Raw genomic sequence first — 20,370 nt, 5'->3', positions numbered from 1 at the left:
ATGTTGTGTTTTGTGTTTCGAGGAACAAACAGGAGTTTGACAAGCAGATGGGATAGCCTTTAGAAAGGCACAGAAGCGTGGAATGGTGCTGTATTGGGGCATCAATAAGCAATCCAGTCCCTTTAGAGAGTGAGGTGCAGAAATAACTGGTATTATCCACAGATGGAGAGGGAAGGCAAGTGTTTGCCAACAGCAGGGCCCCCGGCGCTTTTGCTCGGGGAGGAGGTTGCAGAGTTCTGTAGGCAGAGGAGGTGGACTGGGCAATGAGCGGGGTGCAATGACTGAATTGGAGCAAGGCTTCCTCCCGGCTCCCACCACCGCCTTTGGCAGATGTCCCTGGGATTCGGAAGGCCCAGACAGGCCCATCTCTCTTACTTTACTGTGGGGAATATCTATTCTCCTCTTAGTTTTCCCTCAAGAGCATGGTCGTCATCCCTTTCCCAAAGAAAGGAAGGCAAATTGGATGATTTTCAAGGGTGCTGTGCTATTTCATGAGGGAACCAGGTGGGGTTGTGAGCGTGTTCATAGTTTTTCTCCTTCCCCTTTTTCCTCTTTATTCCTCTTCCTTGCATTCTCTCCCACCCCTCCTCCTTTTCCTTTTCTTTTTTCACAAAGATTATAAAGAGAATACACGGTCATTGCAGAGATTCCAGGAAACACAGGAGAGTACAATGAAACAAATAAAATCTCATGAAAGTCCATCCTCCAAAGAGATCCACCACTAACATGTTAATAATCGTACCTTTAAATCTTTTCTCTTTGCATCTATTTTTAGCCCACATCCCTGCTGCTGCCCTGACCCTGCAGCAGGCCCTTCTCTAGCTCTCCTGTCCAAGGTCCCCTGTCCTCTAGTATTTGGAGGGGTGTCACCCAGGTCTGTCCTGGCCACAGCCTGTGTTCCCTGCCACCTCCACTGGATTGCCAACCTCCACTCTAGCCACCAGCTAGCTTCTCTGGGCAGTGCCGCCGATCCCCTTCTGCAGGTGCCGGAGCCCTCTGCCTCAGTTGGCGTTCGCTGCTGCCCTGCTGGCCCTAGGGCGGGAGGCTGGCACTGCTCTCCCTGCCATGCCCATCCCACCAATGGGTCCAGCCCCTTTCACATCACAGCCAAAGCAAGCTGTCAGTTTTTGATAAGACTTTCCCTCCCCAAAGCTTTAGAAATATCAGAGACGTTAAAGCAGTTAAAGCAAATCTGATTACGGTTTTAGCTGATTGTGGAGCCTGGGTGGCATGTGTGTGTCCCTGCAGTGGGGAGGCTGAGAACGTGAGTAGTGGGCACCCTTCAGCTTCTGTACTGAGAGGAGGTCTCTGTCTTTCATCAAAGCAAAGAAGGGGGTTCAGATGGTTGCTTGTGTGATACAGTTTCTGAATGCTCAGCTGCCAAAGCTCCAAGGCTCGTCCCTTGACACGCGTGTGTATTCCACATACCAGAGCTGCAAGAATGTCCCTTCCTTCTCTCCCAGGTGATGTTTTCAATCAGGGCTATGTCATGGGGCGCTCACCTTGCCTTCAGTTCCTGGACCAGGGCAGGGTGCCGTGGAGAGCGCCACACACCGGGTTTCAGCCCAACAGCACTCAGACGTTTTTGCCCTGCCCCTGCCACCGGGCTTTGTGTGCATGACAATGGAACTTTTCTTTTTTTGTTAAAAAAAAATGGTGTGTACCTTGCCCTGACCAGCGTGGCTCAGCTGGTTTGGCATCATCCTGCAAAGTGAAAGGTTGCTGGTTCCATTCCCAGTCAGGGCCCATCCCTCAGTTGTGGGTTCAGTCCCTGGTCTGGGCACCTGCGAGAGGCAACCCATTGATGTTTCACTCTTACATTGAAGGTTCTCACCTTCTCTTTCTCCCTCCCTTCCCTTCTCTCTAAAATCAATAAATAAAATCTTTGAACGGGTATATGTACCTTGCCATTAGAACAGCCCTGACATATAAAAGGTTCTTAATAATTATGTGCTGAATTGATTGATTGAGTTTTGAATGCAAATTCTTGTGTTTCAATAGAGTATTATTTTCAAATGTTAAGAGTCACTGACTTTTTGAACAGAAAATTTTCAAAGATTTTAACTGAGGGGTTCCTGGAGCGGAAGAGCTAAGAATTTTTATTGTTTGCGGACTTAATTTTTTTCCACCCCAGATGCACCTACCTTGGCATTTCCATGATAAAAACAATTTTATTTTATATATGAAAAACTTTGCATGTTGATACCAACAAAATACTGAGTTGGCCAATAATCCGTTAGATGCCCCAGCAGGGTTCAGAGTCAGAGGCTAGCTATAACTTTATTATTTTTTGTATAGTTATAATCCATTTGTGTATTCAGCTTTTGAGAAGGACATTTTCCATTGTCTCCATGGAGATTTTACTGCACGATTCTCACTAATGTGTGTTTACAGTATCTCTGCCATGGTGATTATAGGCTAATGGTATTTAAAAAGTCTTCTCATAGTTGATATGGTACTGCACGAATATTTGTTGTGATGTTGAAAATATTGTTAAAAATCTTTGTAGAAAACATCATAACATGAGAAAATAAAGCCAATTCTTTTGTGAGGCAGTTCCTCCTGTCTTTCCACTATGAGAAATTATTCTCAGTTCAGCTGTATTACCATGGTGATACATCTGCATTTCAACGAAACAAAACTGGAACATACTGGGAAGCCCCTCCCGTCTACCTCTTGTCCTGGGATCTTTATCGCAGTGTCTTTATTATTATAAAAAGTCTCCAATGTCTTGGCTGAAAATCACAACAAGTACACAATTTCTCGGCCAGACACAACAATTTGGGTTGCTATTCTCAGAATGTTAAGAAAGCATATAAAAGTGAAAAAAAAAAAAGACCATTGGAGAGGGGGTAAAAATCAAGTAATGAAATAGCACGCAGATGAACAGAATATACTTGCTCTCTAAAATGAGATTGTGGAAGTCCACAAACACAGGCAGGGCATTGTGCTTAATGAGAACTGGGCATGTGGCTTGGCCCCCTGAGGTCTGAGACATGTCCACATTCCAGAATTGTGGGCGCATACATCCCTTTCTCGGAGGAGAGCTCCCAGAGCTGCCCCGCCTGCTCCTGCTTATGAAGCTTATTTCACTCTTTGAAACAATCACACATATAATTTTGACAATTAAATGAACTCTACAGGAGGTAGGTTTTGAGTTCTTCAAAAATTCCTACAGTTAGTGTCCATCAGACACGGGAAATAGTTTTGCATAATACTATTTGCACAAGGAGAAGGAGAGAAAACATTATCTATTACAATCGACCAAGTGGGCAGATTTGGACAGATATGCACAATGCTCCTATCACTTCTGCCCAAATACTGTATCAAACCACCTTTTCTGGGATCACAGTTTTGCCAGTCCAAGGACACATTAGCTCAGTCAGATCTGGGCTTTCCGAAAGCTTTCTGCTAGCTGCTCTGCTTACTGGTAAATAAGCAATGAGATTTCGCCTAGCAACCCCACCGTGGAAACAGAGCTTGACTCTGTAAGCGGTGGTGGTGGTTGGGGCGGTCGGGGGCGGAGGGCGGGGACGGGGATGGGGGGGCGGCGGGGTCAGTGAGGAAAGCCAAGCAGTGGCTCTCAGGGTCCCTCTGCAGCTGGTTCCCGACATCGCACACATTATCTGCGATTATTGGCAGTTTCAGAGGGATGATCAAGAGCTGGGGGGGGGGGGGGGGGACGGGGGGGGGGCGGGAATTAATGGAAAGACAAATAAAAAAAAGCTTTCAGGATTGTGACCTCAGACCGTCTGATAACTCAATCTGGAGTCAGCCTAGAAGAACCAATGCAGACTTTTCTTTTATTGGAAATGAGGTAATTATATGAGATAATGAATCCAGGAAGGGACAACAACAGTGACCTCCTGAAGCCAAACAAAGATTATCACAAGTCAGCCGTGAGGGAACATTCCTCTGCAGCCGAGGGTAGCTTTAGTCTGGGACTGTCTGCACTAAGGAAATATTCGGGCTGTTACGTCAAAAGCGGTCGTGAGCAATCGCTGAGCACTCAGCAGGTCCTAAGCTCTGACACACCCATGTAATCTTCCAAAGGGTCCTGGGAGGTGGATTCTTTTCTCTCCACTGTATGGAGGAGGAGACAGCTGCACAGAGAAGTTGAGATACTTGCTCGTGGTCACTCAGCTATCTCTCAGAGGGGGTGGAATGTGCCTCAGGCAGCCAGTCTGCCCCTAAACCCCAGGCTCTTAAACACCATTCTAGAGTAGGGCTGACTAGTTGCGTGGCTAAGGAGGCTGAGAAGCCCAAAGATCACCAGATAACGTATAAGATAGTTTGTGATTATGTTTTGAAAGTTACAGTTCAATTAAGGCAACATTTAAAAAAAATGGCAGCAAAAAACATGAGTATCAGAATAACAGACACTGATAAACCCTTACACCTCTTCCTTTCATAGTGAAGTATGGGTATTCACATTTCACACACACACACACACACATGACACTTGATTTCTCAAGTACTCCAAGTACCCTGGGGATTGAATTCCCCAAGCCCTCACCCCAAGATGTCTGGAGGAAGCAGCCTGGGGACACACCGCTTGGCGTGAGCAGCTGGCAGTGCTGTTTACCTTGCCGAGAAACTCTCCTACAGATGATGCCATGAAGACCCCAGGATCTGGGCTTTGCCACACACCTCCCTCTCGGCCACCAGACAACTCCTGTCCTGGGCCACCTTCCCTCTGCCCACCCCCGGGAGAGTGTCTCCGGTCTCCCCCGGACTTGCCACCCTCCTTCGGCAACCTCAACCTCATCCTGTGTATAGTTGCCTTCACCTCCTGCCTTATGACTTGACAAGTGTCTCACAGACATTTAATTCACTTTAATTTCATCATGTGTTTGAGGAGGACGATTGACAGATGGGGTGGGGAGTTGTGTTCCCGCGGCCAGTAATTAGATTAACTGAATGGTCTGGGAAGAGCTGCTTTCCGGCTTTGGATTTTTGCACACGTCTGCATACAAATCTAGGCTAATAGTAACTAAGGTCCTGGGTTCTGACAGGGGCTCAACTGCCCCCCAAAGTCCTCCTGTAATATCCAATGTGGAAATTCGTGGAACGTGTAAACCATTCCCTGTGGTTTTCAGGTAATCTATCCTACCCTGATACTTTTAGTTGTGGGAAAAATGGTATTTCACATGCAGTTTCAAAAATATCAATAAAATATCTTTTTTTTTCAGATGGCTTTTCTGAAGAGATGGGCAGGGACCATATAAGCTCACGAATCAAACTATTTTTCCGTTTTCACTTTATATACCGAGTGTCCTCTTGGGAGTGGGAGTACATGACTTCTTTTCATAAAGAAGGATTGCGGCAGGTTTCTAGCTTTTTCTATGCATGTTGAGGGAATATATTGATCTGGGAACTGGGGCGTGAATAGTGCTGATTTAGCTGTGTGCAAATAATATTCTCTATTCACACCGTTTTTACTCATTTTGTTGCCCCCTCCATTTTGCCGTATTGACTTTACCTGGGACTCAGGACCCCCGTCAGGTGGGACTGACTGGTTTTGAGGCTTGATCACCAGGAGAGCAGCTTTGTCCCCTTTCCGCCCTTGTCCCTTGGAGCTTTCCAGTGAAGAGGCAGCATCGATGTTTCTCCCAAAAAATCAGGGAGGGAGAGGGGGATGGGAGGAAGGGAAACAGGATTGTAGTCACGCTTCCGTCCTCTGAGATCCAGTCATTTCCATGGTTGAGCCACTCGGCCGACCTTAGTAGTGCCTGTCCGGGGCGACCTGGCCCAGGTGTCTGCCATGACTGAAGCTTTGGAACAGATCGTCCAGTGACAGTTTTTTATTCTCAGTCTTCCTCCGCAGAAGGGAGACAGCGTGGCCTCTTCTTCATGGAGGTTAGTCTGGTTTCTTTGGTTAGGGGAGGATGCTGGCAACGGTGTTTGAGCCGGTGAATTGTTGAATTACTTGAAAAGCTGTTTCTGGGCTTCTTTCATTACTCCCTGGGCTGAGACTTAACCACATCAGAATTCTATTCTTGGCTCTGCCCTTAATTAGCAGCATCATTTTACGCAAGTCCCTGAACCCCTTTTGGCTTCTGTTTTTGCGTCCACAAATGAGGTTTATGAACGCAAAGGTCTCTCTGCACTCTGAGGTCGTCTGCTTTCTAATTCACCAGACGGCCATGACTAGAAAACAGATCACACGGTAAGGATTTCCTATATCAACCGCCCCAAATGTGGTGCACTTTTGCAGAAAATCCATCCAGGCAGCGTGGAACGGCCCACGCACTCTGGTGTTAAGGATGCACTTATGAGAGCACATCGCTTTGTCGAGGTTACAGAACTGGGGTCTCCTGAAGACAATCTCCAGCGCCGATCCTGGGGGCTTTGAGCCCCTAAAGATCGTTCAGTTTGGCGGGAACACCGAGGTTGTTGGGGGTGCATCCAAGGGATCACCAGTGGTGCTTCCTGTCCACCTCTCGCCTCCAGGGGTGTGATTTCTCTACCCCAGCGTCAGTGTAAGTCCCACCCCACGGGCATTCTTACCTCCTCACTGTCGACTCCTTCGGAAGCTGGTGTGAGCCGACATGCCTGCTACCCATGGTAGACAGTGACCCTGTCATTCTGACTGCGCCTCCTGCCCTGGCCCCTGTGGGCACCGCAGCCCACACGCACGATGACGCGGCACCAGCCCGGACCCGCGTGCTTAAAAGTGTGCGGCAAATGCGCAGTCTCAGCGGCGGGGAGCGGGGTGAGGAGGCACACAGATGCTTGCCTCGAGTCTGTCACACATGTCGGTGGGGTGGCTGTGTTTCTCCTGTCAGACACACACTCTGGCCTGCTTCAGGTCAGCCGTTTTTCTCCCCCAGCAGATTCCCTTTGACGCGAAGGAAACGAGGTAGAGCCCGCCTCCCGCCCTGGGCAAAGGGCTCCCCAGCCGGGTGCCGCAGGCCCTTCTTGGGAATTCACGTTTGCACCAGTGAGGGAGGCGGGACCAGCACGTGGGCTGCGGTCGTGGGGCCACGCAGAGGACAATCAGCATGTGAGCTGCATGGAGCCTGCGAACAGGCTGCACGGGGCTGAGAGCCGCCTAGAACACCTGAAAACACCCGGATGTGCATTTTCCTAGGGGCAAGTCCGTGGCTTCCATCACATTCTCACACAGCTGCCTGCCCATGACCAAAGAGAGGTTAACAGTCACAATTTTGTTCATTAGATTCCACATATGAGGGACATCACATGGTACTTGTCCTCTGCCTGGCTTATTTCACTGAGCGTAATACTCTCCAGGTCCATCTGTACTGTCTCAAAGGGGGAGACTCATACAGAGAACAGACTGACATCTGTCACAGAGGAGTGTTGGGGGGCTGGGTGAAAAAGGGTGGATTAAGCAAAAACAAACCAACAAACTCATAGACACAGACAACAGTGCAGTGATTACCAAAGGGATAAGGGTTTGGGGAGAGGTAGAAGTGGGTAAAGGAGGGAAAATGGTGATAGAAGGAGACCATTTGGGGTGGTGAACACACAATATAATGTACAGATGATGTACTATAGAATTGTACACCTGAATCCTGTCCAATTTTATTAGCCAATAAATTCAATAAAGCAAGCCACCAACATAATCCATTTTCTTCTGTATCTCTGCCTTCTGGATCTGGGGTGATGAAGCTGACTTGTCTTTCTCCTCTGCTGTTCCCAGAAAAAGCAAGTGAGTCAGACCAAGATCCGGGTTATCTCAACCATCCTGTTCATCTTGGCCGGCTGCATTGTGTTTGTGACAATCCCCGCCGTCATTTTCAAATACATCGAGGGGTGGACAGCCTTGGAGTCCATTTACTTTGTGGTGGTCACTCTCACCACAGTGGGCTTTGGTGATTTTGTGGCAGGTAAGCACCCTGGGTCCCTGCGGTCGCCAGGGTCCCCGCGGGTGGTGGAAATATTTTGTTGGTAGTGCTTTTCCAAACCATGAGAAAATGAGTTGTGGGGGAAGCAAATAGAAAAGGCTCAGCATCCCCACCGCTGTGCATGGGCTCATTTGTAGCCCTCGGTCCTCTGAGATCTAAACAGCATCAGGCTTCTGCTGTGAGAGGAAAGCCAGCCTCACCCTCCCCAGGATGCTTATCGTCCTTATCGTCATATGAATTATGCATGAGTGAAATGAATATCTCATTGCATTTTGGACTTCTCAATTATATTAAGGCTCCTTGAATCAATTGATAAAGGCTGTATTAGCAAGTGGCAAATGTGAAACTCTGGAGACATTAACACAGAGCTTAGCCTCAATGATCTGCAGTATAAGCTTCCTGCTGCCATCGAGGCGAGGGCATTGTCCCTGAAAAAGTTGTCCTGGGCATGTTCGCAAGGCTTAGGACTCACTTGACAATGGGGAGCAGAGAACTGCCCCCTAAGGAAATATAGCACAGTGGATTCTGCATGTATGTGGAAGCAATAACCTTCATTTTGAAAAGAAATCCAATGGGCTGGGTTTATGGAAGCAAAAGAAAACCACCGACCCTTTCACCTAGGGACGGGGAGCTGAAAATGAACTGATTTCTGGCTGCTTGCATGTGCCGTGTTCCCAGAGAAAGAGAGGAAGGCAGGAACAGAAAGAGGAGGGCACCCTTCTCCTTCCTAATGCAGGAGTTCCAGGGAGTCAGACACTGTCTGTGGATTCTTTTTTACTCCAAGAAGTTGGTGCTTTGCTGAATGTTTGCAGGCTGCACTCCCCTGGCCAACTGTCCTTCCTTTGGCACCCGATCTTGGCTGTGCCTTGGCCTCTCCGTGGGAGTGCGTTGCACGTGAGGACAGGGACCTGGTCCCTGGGAATCTGGAGAACAGGAGATTTTGGAGGGCGTGACAGAGGCTTGTCATGAGGTGCCAGTGTCCCCCTGTTAATTCTGTGGTACAGATAACACAGTGGCTTTGCAGCTGTTCCAACTGGACAGGTGAAGATTGCTGTCCGCTGTGTAGAAAGAGCAATTTTAATTTTTTCTTCCTTCTTATTGACCAAATACTAAGAATTGCAAAGTTGAGGTGACGGCACACTGTTTATAAAAAACCTGGGACCCACTGGCCATCCTTTATGCACAGCGCTCAACCGCTGGGCAGCCACTCACCTTGGGGCGCAAGTCACCAGGTGCCACCTGATTAGGGGCCTGAAGCTCTGGAGAGAAGCACAGAGAGACTGAGAAAAGTGAGCAGGACGGTTGTCCAGCTAATCCCTTAGCATCGTCTGGAGCTGGTCTGTGGTGCAACTCAGCGGAGGTTCCAGTGAAGGCTATACGGGCAGCTGGGGCCTAGAACCCTTTCACAAACATCTTGGAGCCCCCCCCGCCTGCCCCCAGCATAATTTGCGCTGGGTGGGGCCTCAGAGCACTCTGTGCCACCCCGGGCTCTGCGGGGGCCTGCCTGTTAGAGGACACTGGTGACCACCTCTGCCCTGTAATATCCCTCAGTTCAATCTGGTAATCTGTTAATCCAGGGCACACATAGCACTGCCCCAGGAACGGGACTCTTGAAATTGTTATGATTTCTATTTATTTGTACTAGCCACCACCGACTGTGAGCGCTTAGCGCGTACCAGCTCTGGGCCTTATCCTTACTTCCCTAGTGAGGCTGTGACCTCCACAGTCACAGGCCCGGCACTGCTTTAATTCCCGCGTTTACCACTGATCATGGAGCCGTATTTCCTTTGTCCCGAGGTCTTCAGCCAGGGATCTCTTATAATTCACAGTGCGGACTGCAGTTAGACCAGGCCCTTCTCCAGCTTCCAGGCCTGCATAGACTGGTCTGAGGAATGCATGCCTTAAGTGACCAAAGTTTATCACAGCTTTTTTGGCAGTACCCTAAGGGTGATAGGGAAGGGTGCCCAATCGTTTAAAAAGGTATATTAACAAGAGTTGATGGTGGCTGTGACTCTACTAGAAATGTAACCGGAACACACCAATGAGCACACCGGGTTCAGTGCTGGTTTATTTGGTGGCTGCCTCACTTTAGGGCAGTGGACAGCGTTATAGCCTTCCACGGCTCTGGCTGGGAGCCCATGAAAGCGTTGAATTCTGGGCTAGCAGCCAGTGAAGGAATAGGCAGGGGTGGGGTGATTAATGTGTTGTTCGCTAGCGCACCCTAGTGACAATCTTTGTTGGGTGCTGGTGACTGGCCGAGGTGAATATTTGCTGTCAGCCCCAAGGAGAAAGCTGCAGAGTTCTCTGGCCAAGCGCAGAAACAAAATGAGCCTCCAAAACCACTCAGTGTTGCAGGAACTGCAGTAGCACCCTAGAGAAAGCTGCGGAGGGGAGTTACCCAAAGGGAAAAAGCAAAGGCAGCTAAACCAAACCAAGGGGGCCTGCCGTGGCGCTCTTTAGCCATGTTTGGAATTCTAATTTTAAGAAATGGCGGCAGCCGTTGAGACCTCGTGGGCTGCATTGAAAAGTGAGTTGCCAGAGTGGAGGGGGGTTGTGTGGGGCTGGGAGACAGAGGTGGCAGGATTAAGGAGTAGAAATCGGTGCTTACAAGATAGTCGCTGGGATGTAAAGTGCAGCCTAGGGAACATAGTCAATAATATCGTAATAATAACACTGTGTGCTGCCAGATGGGTACTGGGTATCCGGGGGAACACTCGGTACAGTCTAGGACGGTCTAACCCCTAAGCCTTACACCTGAAACCAACACAAAATAATACTGAAAGTAAACTGTAATTGAATTTTTTTTTTCTTTAAAGTGGATTCAGTTGCATTGAGAAGAGATACAGGACACAGTGCCGGCCCTGCTGCCTTTGGGAAGTAGACACATAACTGATACCATAAGGGTTCAGGATGGATTCAGTGGCGCTAGATGAGGTTGCAAGCAGGGCCCAGTGGGGAAGACTAGTCGTCAGGCATCGTGCAATGGCATGGTGGCCGACCCATTGCTAATGTCGGTTGTCTTAGAAACAGCCACCTGCCTGGTTCATTGGGCAGCAGGTCTCAGAGTTACTTCATGGAACATCCCCACTTCTTTAGGAGGGGGGGCTGGGCTTGGATACTATTTTGCATGGCTTCCTTTGGCAGTGCCTGTAGGAACGCTGGAATAAATAGGCTAATTATTTGGAATAAATGACTGGTCCTTTCGACGAAACAGCCAGTCAATGCAATCAGGCAACGGGCCAATTTGGTTTGATGGATTTTTCCTGTAACCCTATTTATAATACAGGGATTGAACTTGCGGGCCTTGAAGGTCCCTTTTTATTCTAGCATGGGCCTGGTGGTTCTCATTACTCAGTCTAATTGACCCTTTGGATTAGCATCATGTACACACCCATCCTCAGTTAGCATTAAATCACTGTGACTTGGATCAAAGTCTCAGGAAAGCCATTAAGTCTAATTTTACACTCAGCTCTTAGTAAATGCATGTGCGCTTAGGAAGGAAACGGTTCCATGAATTCCAAACCACTTGGGATGACTTAATGGTGTTTATTTTTATTCAATTCAAAGAAGTTTAAGGAAAAATTGATGGCTGGGCCTGATCTGCTGTCCTCTAGCTCAAGCCATTCATTGCCAACCTCAGGTGGAGACTAAGTAGATCAGCTTGGTCACTGATATATTTTTGTCACGGGTACTGTGGTTCGTGGTTAAGAATCTAAAGAATTTTGGCCACAAGTCAGGCTCCTTTAGGGATGGACATGTCTCTTCCTTGACTTCCAACCCCCATCGTATCTTGTATACAGCAGGCTTAACGGGCGAGTGTGAGATGCTGATGGGGTGACGTTTGCACTCCGTGGACCAGAATACGTCTGCTCTGCAAAGACCGTATGCTAGATCCTGCTTAAAGTAACGTTTGGTTATTTTCAGGGGGAAATGCTGGCATCAATTACCGGGAGTGGTATAAGCCCTTAGTGTGGTTTTGGATCCTTGTCGGCCTTGCCTACTTTGCAGCTGTCCTCAGTATGATTGGAGACTGGCTACGGGTTCTGTCCAAAAAGACAAAAGAAGAGGTAGGACGTCTTCCAGATTCTACACATGTTCCTGAGATCAGATGAACTCGTGTCCACGATTTGCTGTTTCTATTCTGAGGGCTAGAGTGTTTCTTACTAAGTGGAGGGCTCACAGGCTTTCTTGTTTGGAATCAATACCTAAAAGCCAAATGCAATGGAAGAGCAGTCATTCTTGGGTCCTTTTTGGCAGGTGAGAAAAATATGGTGACTCACCAGCCCACGGATCCTGGAAAGACTAGTAAACAACTTAGTTTTAAAAATGGAATGAAAAGGAAAAGAAAAATATAGAAATAGTCAACAGAGGTAGACTGTGTTTAAGGGAGGTGTGTCATTGCCCCTTATCAGAAAATATGTGGGGGAGGCTTAGAAAATTCATAAAATGCTTGAGAAAGCACGCCTGTCCTTCCGGTCACGAGGTCTGTATGGAAATGCACATGAATGCCATGCATCTTTTTTGATTCCATACGAGACTGCAGTCACTGAGCAGTGGTCAGCCATGGGACGTGAACTCAAGGGGTCCCTTTCACCTATATCCCCTCCCGGTTGTCTGATCTGTAGAAATAATTATGTCCCAGGAGCACGCAGCCTTTACTCCCCCATGTAAACATGTGTGAAATCCCACTCAAAGGCAAAGAAAGGAAGACCTAGGAAAGAAAGGTAGATTCTTTGTGAGTTTTAAAAAATAAACTCCACGTGGTTCCTCTAGGAAGAGAGGAAAAGGAGAAAGTAGGAGGCAAGGGAAGGAGAAGGGAAGAGATTTAAAAAAAAAAAAAAAAAAGGAAAGGGGATTTAAAAAAACCCACCAAGAAATCAAAAGAGTCCTCAATGGGCCTCTTTAAGAGCGCCTGTTCATATCCCAGAATATGGTCATTCTCCATAGAATGGACAGGAGAAAGTTGCTGAGTGGAGATATTTGCCATTTCATTGCTGGGCACAATGTCAGTTTCCCTGGCATACAAAAACACTGGCAATGCAGTCTCCATCCAGTCTGACTCCCCGGGTAGCTAACTGGCCTGTGGAAAATCAGCTATAACCAAAGAAAGTAACAACATAAATATTGACTTTCCTTAATGCAAAATTCTGAGTTCCTCACGTGTACAGGAAAGCATGGGACTTGTACTATTTGCCTGACTGAATAAGGGCCCAGAGATTTGATACCCTTCGCTCTGAGTGTGCCTCCTCCCTGCATCCTGACCAGGAAAGTTTCGTTACTAGGTGCTCTGGAGGGTCTTCTTAAGCCACAATAAGCCTGATAGCACAAGATCATAGCAGGGCCCAGATACAGGAAGACCAGGAGTCCCAGTTTTCCTAGGATGGAGGGGGTACCTAGGACATAGGACGTTCCCTTTTAAAGCCAGGACAGCCCCAGGCTAACTGGGACAGGTTGGTCACCCTACCCAGACAGAGGCAATGGAAGAATAGGGAACGGGCAAAGGAGCCTCTGAATGTCTGCTTTGTGCCCGGGACTGAGCATGTCTTTATCTCACATAACACTAAAAACTCTATCAGCTAGGCATGATTACCCCAGTAATGTTGGAGGAATGAGGCCATACTGTTAAAAAGGGAATGGGCACATCACTGGAACTCTACATGCCTGTCCAACTCAAAACACTGCTGTCTCCCCCAGAATGCCCTGCACTTCTCCTTCAGTCCCCATCTCCAAACCCAAGCTTCCCTTGGTTCTCCAGCACCTGTGCCTCCCTGAGCCTCATTAGTCAGGAGCCAATCTGAGACGGGTATTGAGGGGGCTAGAGACTAGGCCAGAGGCAGCGTTTCACCCCTCGCCCTGGGCATGTGCTCTAGGTGATCCTGAGCCAGCCTTCCCTTTGGGACACACTAGGGCAGTGGGCGCTGGGCGGCCCGTGCGGAGAGGAATTTCTCAGTGTGCTCTCGCTCTTCTGTGCCCTGCCAGGTGGGTGAAATCAAGGCCCACGCGGCCGAGTGGAAGGCCAACGTGACAGCCGAATTCCGGGAGACCCGGCGCCGGCTCAGCGTTGAGATCCACGACAAGCTGCAGCGGGCGGCCACCATCCGCAGCATGGAGCGCCGGCGCCTGGGCCTGGACCAGAGGGCCCACTCCCTCGACATGCTCTCCCCGGAGAAGCGCTCTGTCTTCGCCGCGCTGGACACGGGCCGCTTCAAGGCCTCGTCCCAGGAGAGCATCAACAACCGGCCCAACAACCTGCGCCTGAAAGGGACGGAGCAGCTGAACAAACACGGGCAGGGGGCCTCCGAGGACAACATCATCAACAAGTTCGGGTCCACCTCCAAACTCACCAAGAGGAAAAACAAGGACATCAAGAAGACCTTGCCGGAGGACGTTCAGAAAATCTACAAGACCTTCCGGAATTACTCTCTGGATGAAGAGAAGAAAGAGGAGGAGACGGAAAAGATGTGTAATTCGGACCACTCCAGCACTGCCATATTGACTGACTGCATCCAGCAGCCGGCGGGGCTGGAGAACGGAATGGTCCCCACAGACACCAAAGACAGGGAAAACGAGAACAACGTATTATTCGAAGACAGAATTTAAATGTCCGGACACTGGACTTGATGAAACGTTGTGTTTTTTAATATTCACCCCGAGACACGTGCCTTAAACAGACTTCTCCTTAGTCCAGAATTACATAGCATTGAAGAATATATTTCACTGTGCCATAGAGGACTGAGAAAGATTGCTCTGCCAAAAGGAATCAAAGAACAAGGACTTCGCTTCCCATAGCGACCGCAGGACACCCAGGGAGCGTTTGCATCCATTGGAGGCCATGGCTGCAAATGTCAAGGGCGCGTTGCGGGGGGCAGGGGTGATGCCGTACCCCTGTGCAGCGCCGCCCTGGACCGCACACAGGAAAGGGCAGCTATTCCTTAGACCAGCCTTCTGAAAGGAACAGGTGTGTCTTTTACATGGAGTCTCACTTCCTGAACCTACCGTTGGTGACCTATGCACACACAGAAGGGGACTGAATTGGGGGTGAACTGGTACCTGTACTAGGGTTTGAGTTGGCACTTTGGCAGGTAGCTCTGAGCTTGAATTCTGGTTCAAACTATTCAGTGCATGCCTAGCCTTTCTCATGTCCGTGGGAAGTGAGAGCACCTGGGATTGGCCGGAAGCAGATCAGAGCACACGTATTAAAAGGTGCAGTTGCTTTCCTCATTTCAAAAGAAAAAAAAAATCACAAGCATCTCACTGTGGATATCACCTCAACCAAGGACAGAAGCCTCCTGAATTTGGTCTTTCTTGCAGGGGTAGGTAGTCCAAACGATCTTGCACGCATTGGTGAAAACCTCATTGGTCACCTCAACAGCTGCATGGTTACAAGCAAAAATCATGCATTTTCCTCAGTGGGTGCAATGGTGAAAATAAACTGGTTTTGAAATGTTCATGTTCCCTTTTCTAGTGGAACTTCAGTTATAACTTGCTTTGATAAGAGGGGGGAAAATACCAAAACTATTGCCTTGCATGATGCCAGCGGCTTGCTCTTCTAACTGATCCCAAATTTTTGTGAAAATGGACACCCTGCATGTCTGAGACATACCAAGGAGGACCATGGCATCATTCCATCTCAGGGCTTTTTGTCCCTTTGGGTGTCTTAGGGTAGACGCAGTTACAAGAGCCAATCTTGCTATCCCCAAACAAAAGGAAAATTAATCCCTCAGCCAACTCTTGTACAAGAGGACTGAATCGTTTTCATTGCTTGCAGCTTAAGTGCCATTAATGCCACTTAAAAAATAATTCTTAAAAGAAGTATTTCAAATATTTCACTTTTACGTTTGGGCGTTCCTTTATTTCGAAAGCGCTCCTCTTCTTTGCTCATTTCTTTATCTACACCTGCTGTCCCAACGCCAGTGGAAACACCCACGAGCTTGTTTCATTCAAGTCAAACAATAACCAGCACGTGGTGATTGTAATTTCCCCACGAGGTTAGAACGCCAGGGAAAGAAAGCGGGGGAATGGCTAGTCATCAGTTTTGAGAGGAGGATTTCAAGTGGATTTTTATCAGAAAGGGAAAAATACGTACTAGCCCCGCCGTGAGCCTTGCAGTCTTTTCCATAATTGGCTCGTCCTTGGGCTGGTTCAAACCGAGCTGTTTGGGCCCCACACGGAAGAATTTTGACCTGGCCACAGCAGAGAGTTGCTCTTTACGGGCCATCGATGCTCAGTGCCGCTCTTAGGGTATTTCACACGACTGATGTGCAAGTGGGTTTGTCACCAGATCAGAGGACTAGCAGAGACTTCCAGGGAAAATTATACCCACCACCTCCTTGACCGCCGGTACCACGGGAGACTTCTTTCTGACTGTTTCCCCCCGAACGCACAGCTCTCCCTTGCCTGGAGCACAGGCAGCACCCCGTCCCTACCCCCACACTTTTAGGCTCTAATTAAAGTTCTGGCATTTGTTTGGGGGAAGGAGCCAAATAAGAATCAACTTTGAGGAGACCCTTGCTGTCCAAGGTAGGTTTGGGTTGATGCCTCCGCGGGGCGGGAGCTGCGGCTCACTGGTGACATCCTGTGCCCACATGTCAATAAACACACACTTGAGACATGATGTTTGTGCAGGTGTGGGCAATGGTGCTTGCTCTGGGACCATTGCAGCCTGAAGAAATGTGTTTTCAGAAATCGGTAGGTAATCGGGGCTTTCTCTCTAAGTCTGTCAAGCTAAAAGCCTCCCGATTAAACTGTCTGTGGATCTCATATATTTGGGTTTCCACCCTCTGTTACTTGGTACCTTCTTTACAGTAGGATGTTAAAATTCTAGACCCGGCAGACAAATCTGGCAGAGGCTTCCCTGTCATTGGCCCAGAGGCTTCTGAGGGCCAGGCACCAGAGTAGGCACTTTAGGGGCGTTAGCTCACTGAAACCTGAGACGACACTCTGTGGGAAGTGTTTGCAAACCCCTTACACAGACCAGGACAAGGAGGCTCAGGGAGGCTAAGTAACTTACCCAATGGCACACAGCCAGGAAGTGGTAGAGCTGGCATTCACAACATGTCTGACCAAAGTCTGCTCTCGCCTTTGCTACAATGTCCGTGTCATGCGCCCTTGTGAGTGAATGTGTATTTGTTTGTGTACACGCGTGTCTTTCTAGTTTCGTGGACACAGCATACAGAGATGGGAGAGGATCTCTGCTACCGAGAGGGTACAAGGTCTTTGTGTAAACAGGGCCTACAGTGTTTCGGCCTTGCAGACACTTACTGTATGCTTTTCTGGTTTGGGTTTTAGTTTTGGGGATACTGTGTGTGGCACCCTTTCTGTACTGTTAAAAATGCCCTTTGAAAGCACTCTTTTGCACTTTACTTGCTTACCTTGTAGGAACTCTGCATACAGCAGGAATAAAACAATTCCGAGCACTAAGCCACATTCTCTACAGGTGATGGTGTGGGCACAGACGCCTCCCCAGATGAGTTAAATCACAGTAATGTGAAGGGATTGAAAATAGCCCTTGGCTGCGAGTGGGGACGTTTCCAATATATATAACTCTCTCCCCGAGGACAGATGAGCCCAAGGCCCTGGTGAATAAAACCAAAGAAGACCCCTCCCTCTATGGAGAGTGATCGATTCAAATGTGGGCAAAGTGGTTGACAAACTATAATATAATCTCCAAAAGAGAAGCTGAGAGGGAACAGGAGGCTGGACTCCTCTTCACGTGGACAAGCGAAGATTCGGGGAGTGGCCAGTTATTTTGAAGTGGCTTGCATGTTACTGTTTAAAGATGGGGCCAGATAGCATGTAGAAAACATGGGGATAAGACAAGGCTGTTACGAGGTCTCAGGGCCCATCCTAACCAACGCACAGCCCTGCCCTCCAACCTGCACCCGCACCCCATTGTGCCCCTGGAGTAGACGTGCTGCCTCTGCACACGGAAGGGGCACATGTTCGGGGTCTTTAGTGGGCAGTGTCTTTTGCTTCACCTGGTAGTTAGGTCCTGAATTTTTCTTCCAAAACAGATATGGAAGTTTATCGGTGACAGCAAAGAGATAATTTGAAGAGACTATGTAGCTCAATACCCAGTCCTAACCCAATTGGGACTCTAGGAATTTATCACTTTGGGGGTCAGGCCTGAATGTGTGTGCAGGTAGGGGTGTCCCTGGCCTGCAATGAAGGTGACTGGGATTATTAGCCTGTGATTGTGGGCCCCTCTGCCCCATGCCTACATCTCTGTTAGCTCCTCAGCACATCAAGGGAGTTGAACAAAGAGAATTGTCAAGGTCCTTTTAGTTTTGCTGTTCTCTGACTGACGTTTCCCGGCCTATGACTTAATCACACTTATTAGGAATGTTTACTAGCTGGATTTGTGGATGCTGACTAATGGGCTCACTCATTTAGGCTAAGACAATAGCTTAGTCTCCTGTTCTTTGGGATTTGTGTTCTGGGTGATTGATGGAGACCAGATGTAGTGGAGAACCTGGTGTCCAAATTAGGACTGTGCCCTGTGGTGCGCTCAGCCCGTCCTCCCCTACAGCACACCCGGAAGGCTCATGCTGCGCGGGCATTTTTGCATGGTGTTAAGACTGTTGGAAGAATTTTAAGCTGTTGCTATTTGCAGTCAATTGAAGTAAAGGTTCCCTTTGATTACTTCATGAATTCGTTTACTATAGACATCTCTCACAGAGACACACACGTACACACAAGCACACTCCCAGGAAATGGCTGCTTTGGGTTCTTTGAGGAACATTCCATGTTGAAAGCCCTAGTTGTGCTAGACATTAGCAAACACCCCCTCGCCTTCCTCTGAGATGATATCACTTCCTGGCCGAGTCAATGCCGCTCATCTATTTGTGTGCTTGGTTTGGGAAATAAGTGAGAATGTGGCCAGAATTGGGGTAGGGCAGGTTTTTACTTGCTGGGTGGGGTCAGAATGCAGACCATCCAATGTGCATGGTGAACCCAAGGAAGGCACAGGAAAACACACAAGCCTGCAAAGACTCTCTAAAGAAAGAGGGAGGAAAGAGCCAGTACTGCAGTCATGTCTCTGCTTCCTGAACCCGCTAACGTTTCAAGTGGGGGTTATTCTTCCTCGCCGTTACGATGCAATTGTGTGCAAAGCAGCGGCTGTGTGAGCAGAGGGAGTTTTTTGGTGGCATAGTGTAAGAGCTAGTTAGTCATGGCCTTAAACAAGTAAAAAATTGTAACCCTCAGAAACAAAGGTGTCTTTCACTTGGCATTGTGGATGCTGTTAATTCTGCATAAGGAAACTCTCGAATAGTAGGCCAATGGCGTGGCTGCAAAGAAAGCCCTGCACTCCGTCCTTGCACCATAAACCAGCTGCCTTGGACTTCACCAACCTGTCCACTCTCCATGCAAACCTCGGCCCTCCCATGGCAGGCCAAGTCATGTGACATCAGCGCAGTGGCATTGAGGAGAAAGACGTAAGAGGTGTCTCTGATTTTACTGAACGTCATTATCATTTTCACAGGTGCCTAAGAGATTTGGAATCTACTCTCTGTTCTCAGTTCTTAGGAGACAAATCTCAAATAGTTCCCTGTGCATTAAAAAAAAACACAAAAAACCCTTGCAAGGATTCCCACCCCATCGATACAACAGACCCGTGCTGCAGAAGAAAATTGAAAAACCTCTCCTTTTCCATCAGGGCACCGAGCTGGAAGGGAGAAGGTGTGCGGTGCCCAGAAGACATATGCAAACCAACCCATACACCAGTCTCAGGCCTCTTTCCCCGTCCCAGAGTCACAGGCAGGGGACCCAGTGACAACGACGATGCTAAACCCATGTGTGGAGGTGTTTTACCTATTTTTCTCTCTGTAGGATTTCATGGTGCTTTAAAAAAAAAAAAGGCATTTTACAGAAAATAATGTGGGGGTGGGGGGAGGAGGGAATTTCATAATGCGTAATGTCCTTAGGAAAAGGACAAAAGCAAACTTGCTTGTAACATTTCAAGAAGCTGTGCTGCTACTGTCTTTATTTGATGATGTAATTTTTTTTCAATAATGGAGAAAACCGCAACAAAGACCTTCTGGAAGATCCAACCTGATGTCTTTCCTGTTTTCCTTCCTTTTGCGGGACCAAGTGTGGTTGATGGTGGCTGGGTTGGAATCTACACTCAGGACCACAGGCCCTGTGGGGACAGGCTCCTTGCGTGGCTGGGCACTCACACGGGTTCACTGGGGCAGATTCATGGTCTGGCCGGCGGAGGGGCCCACTGCACTGCAGCCGGGAAGAGCATCTTAGAACAACGCAGTGTTGTTGTTACTTTCACCTGCACAGTTTTATCTGATCCTGATGGTTTGTTCCTGGAGATTGGGCATCATGATGTCGCATCACTTAGGTGAAACACCAAATTTAGACATTGCGACAGGTCTTCCAATGTGAAGTGAACAACTCCTCCAGTGCCCACATTTCCAAGCTGTATTTGGTTTTGCCCTTGCCGTGTGTCCACCGGCCATGGGCTTGAACCAATGAGTCAGGGAGAAAAAAG

General features: G+C 48.4%; 1 protein-coding gene across 3 annotated transcripts in view; it reads left to right on the top strand.

Annotated features, from left to right (window-relative positions):
• KCNK10 (potassium two pore domain channel subfamily K member 10) overlaps positions 1–19,920 on the top strand; it is a 114,413-nt gene extending 94,493 nt beyond the window's left edge. For all 3 annotated transcript variants that reach the window (XM_053928701.2, XM_024568014.4, XM_024568015.4), the window contains exons 5-7: positions 7,667–7,853; positions 11,796–11,938; positions 13,851–19,920. In XM_053928701.2, coding sequence (XP_053784676.1) covers positions 7,667–7,853; positions 11,796–11,938; positions 13,851–14,471 — 951 coding nt within the window. In that variant the 3' untranslated portion in view covers positions 14,472–19,920. The remainder of the gene's footprint in view (positions 1–7,666; positions 7,854–11,795; positions 11,939–13,850) is intronic.
• The last annotated feature ends 450 nt before the right edge of the window (positions 19,921–20,370 follow it).

The sequence above is a fragment of the Desmodus rotundus genome, chromosome 7 (assembly GCF_022682495.2).
Source record: "Desmodus rotundus isolate HL8 chromosome 7, HLdesRot8A.1, whole genome shotgun sequence".
In the NCBI taxonomy this organism is placed as follows: domain Eukaryota; kingdom Metazoa; phylum Chordata; class Mammalia; order Chiroptera; family Phyllostomidae; genus Desmodus; species Desmodus rotundus.
This window is presented reverse-complemented; position numbering and strand designations above follow the sequence as displayed.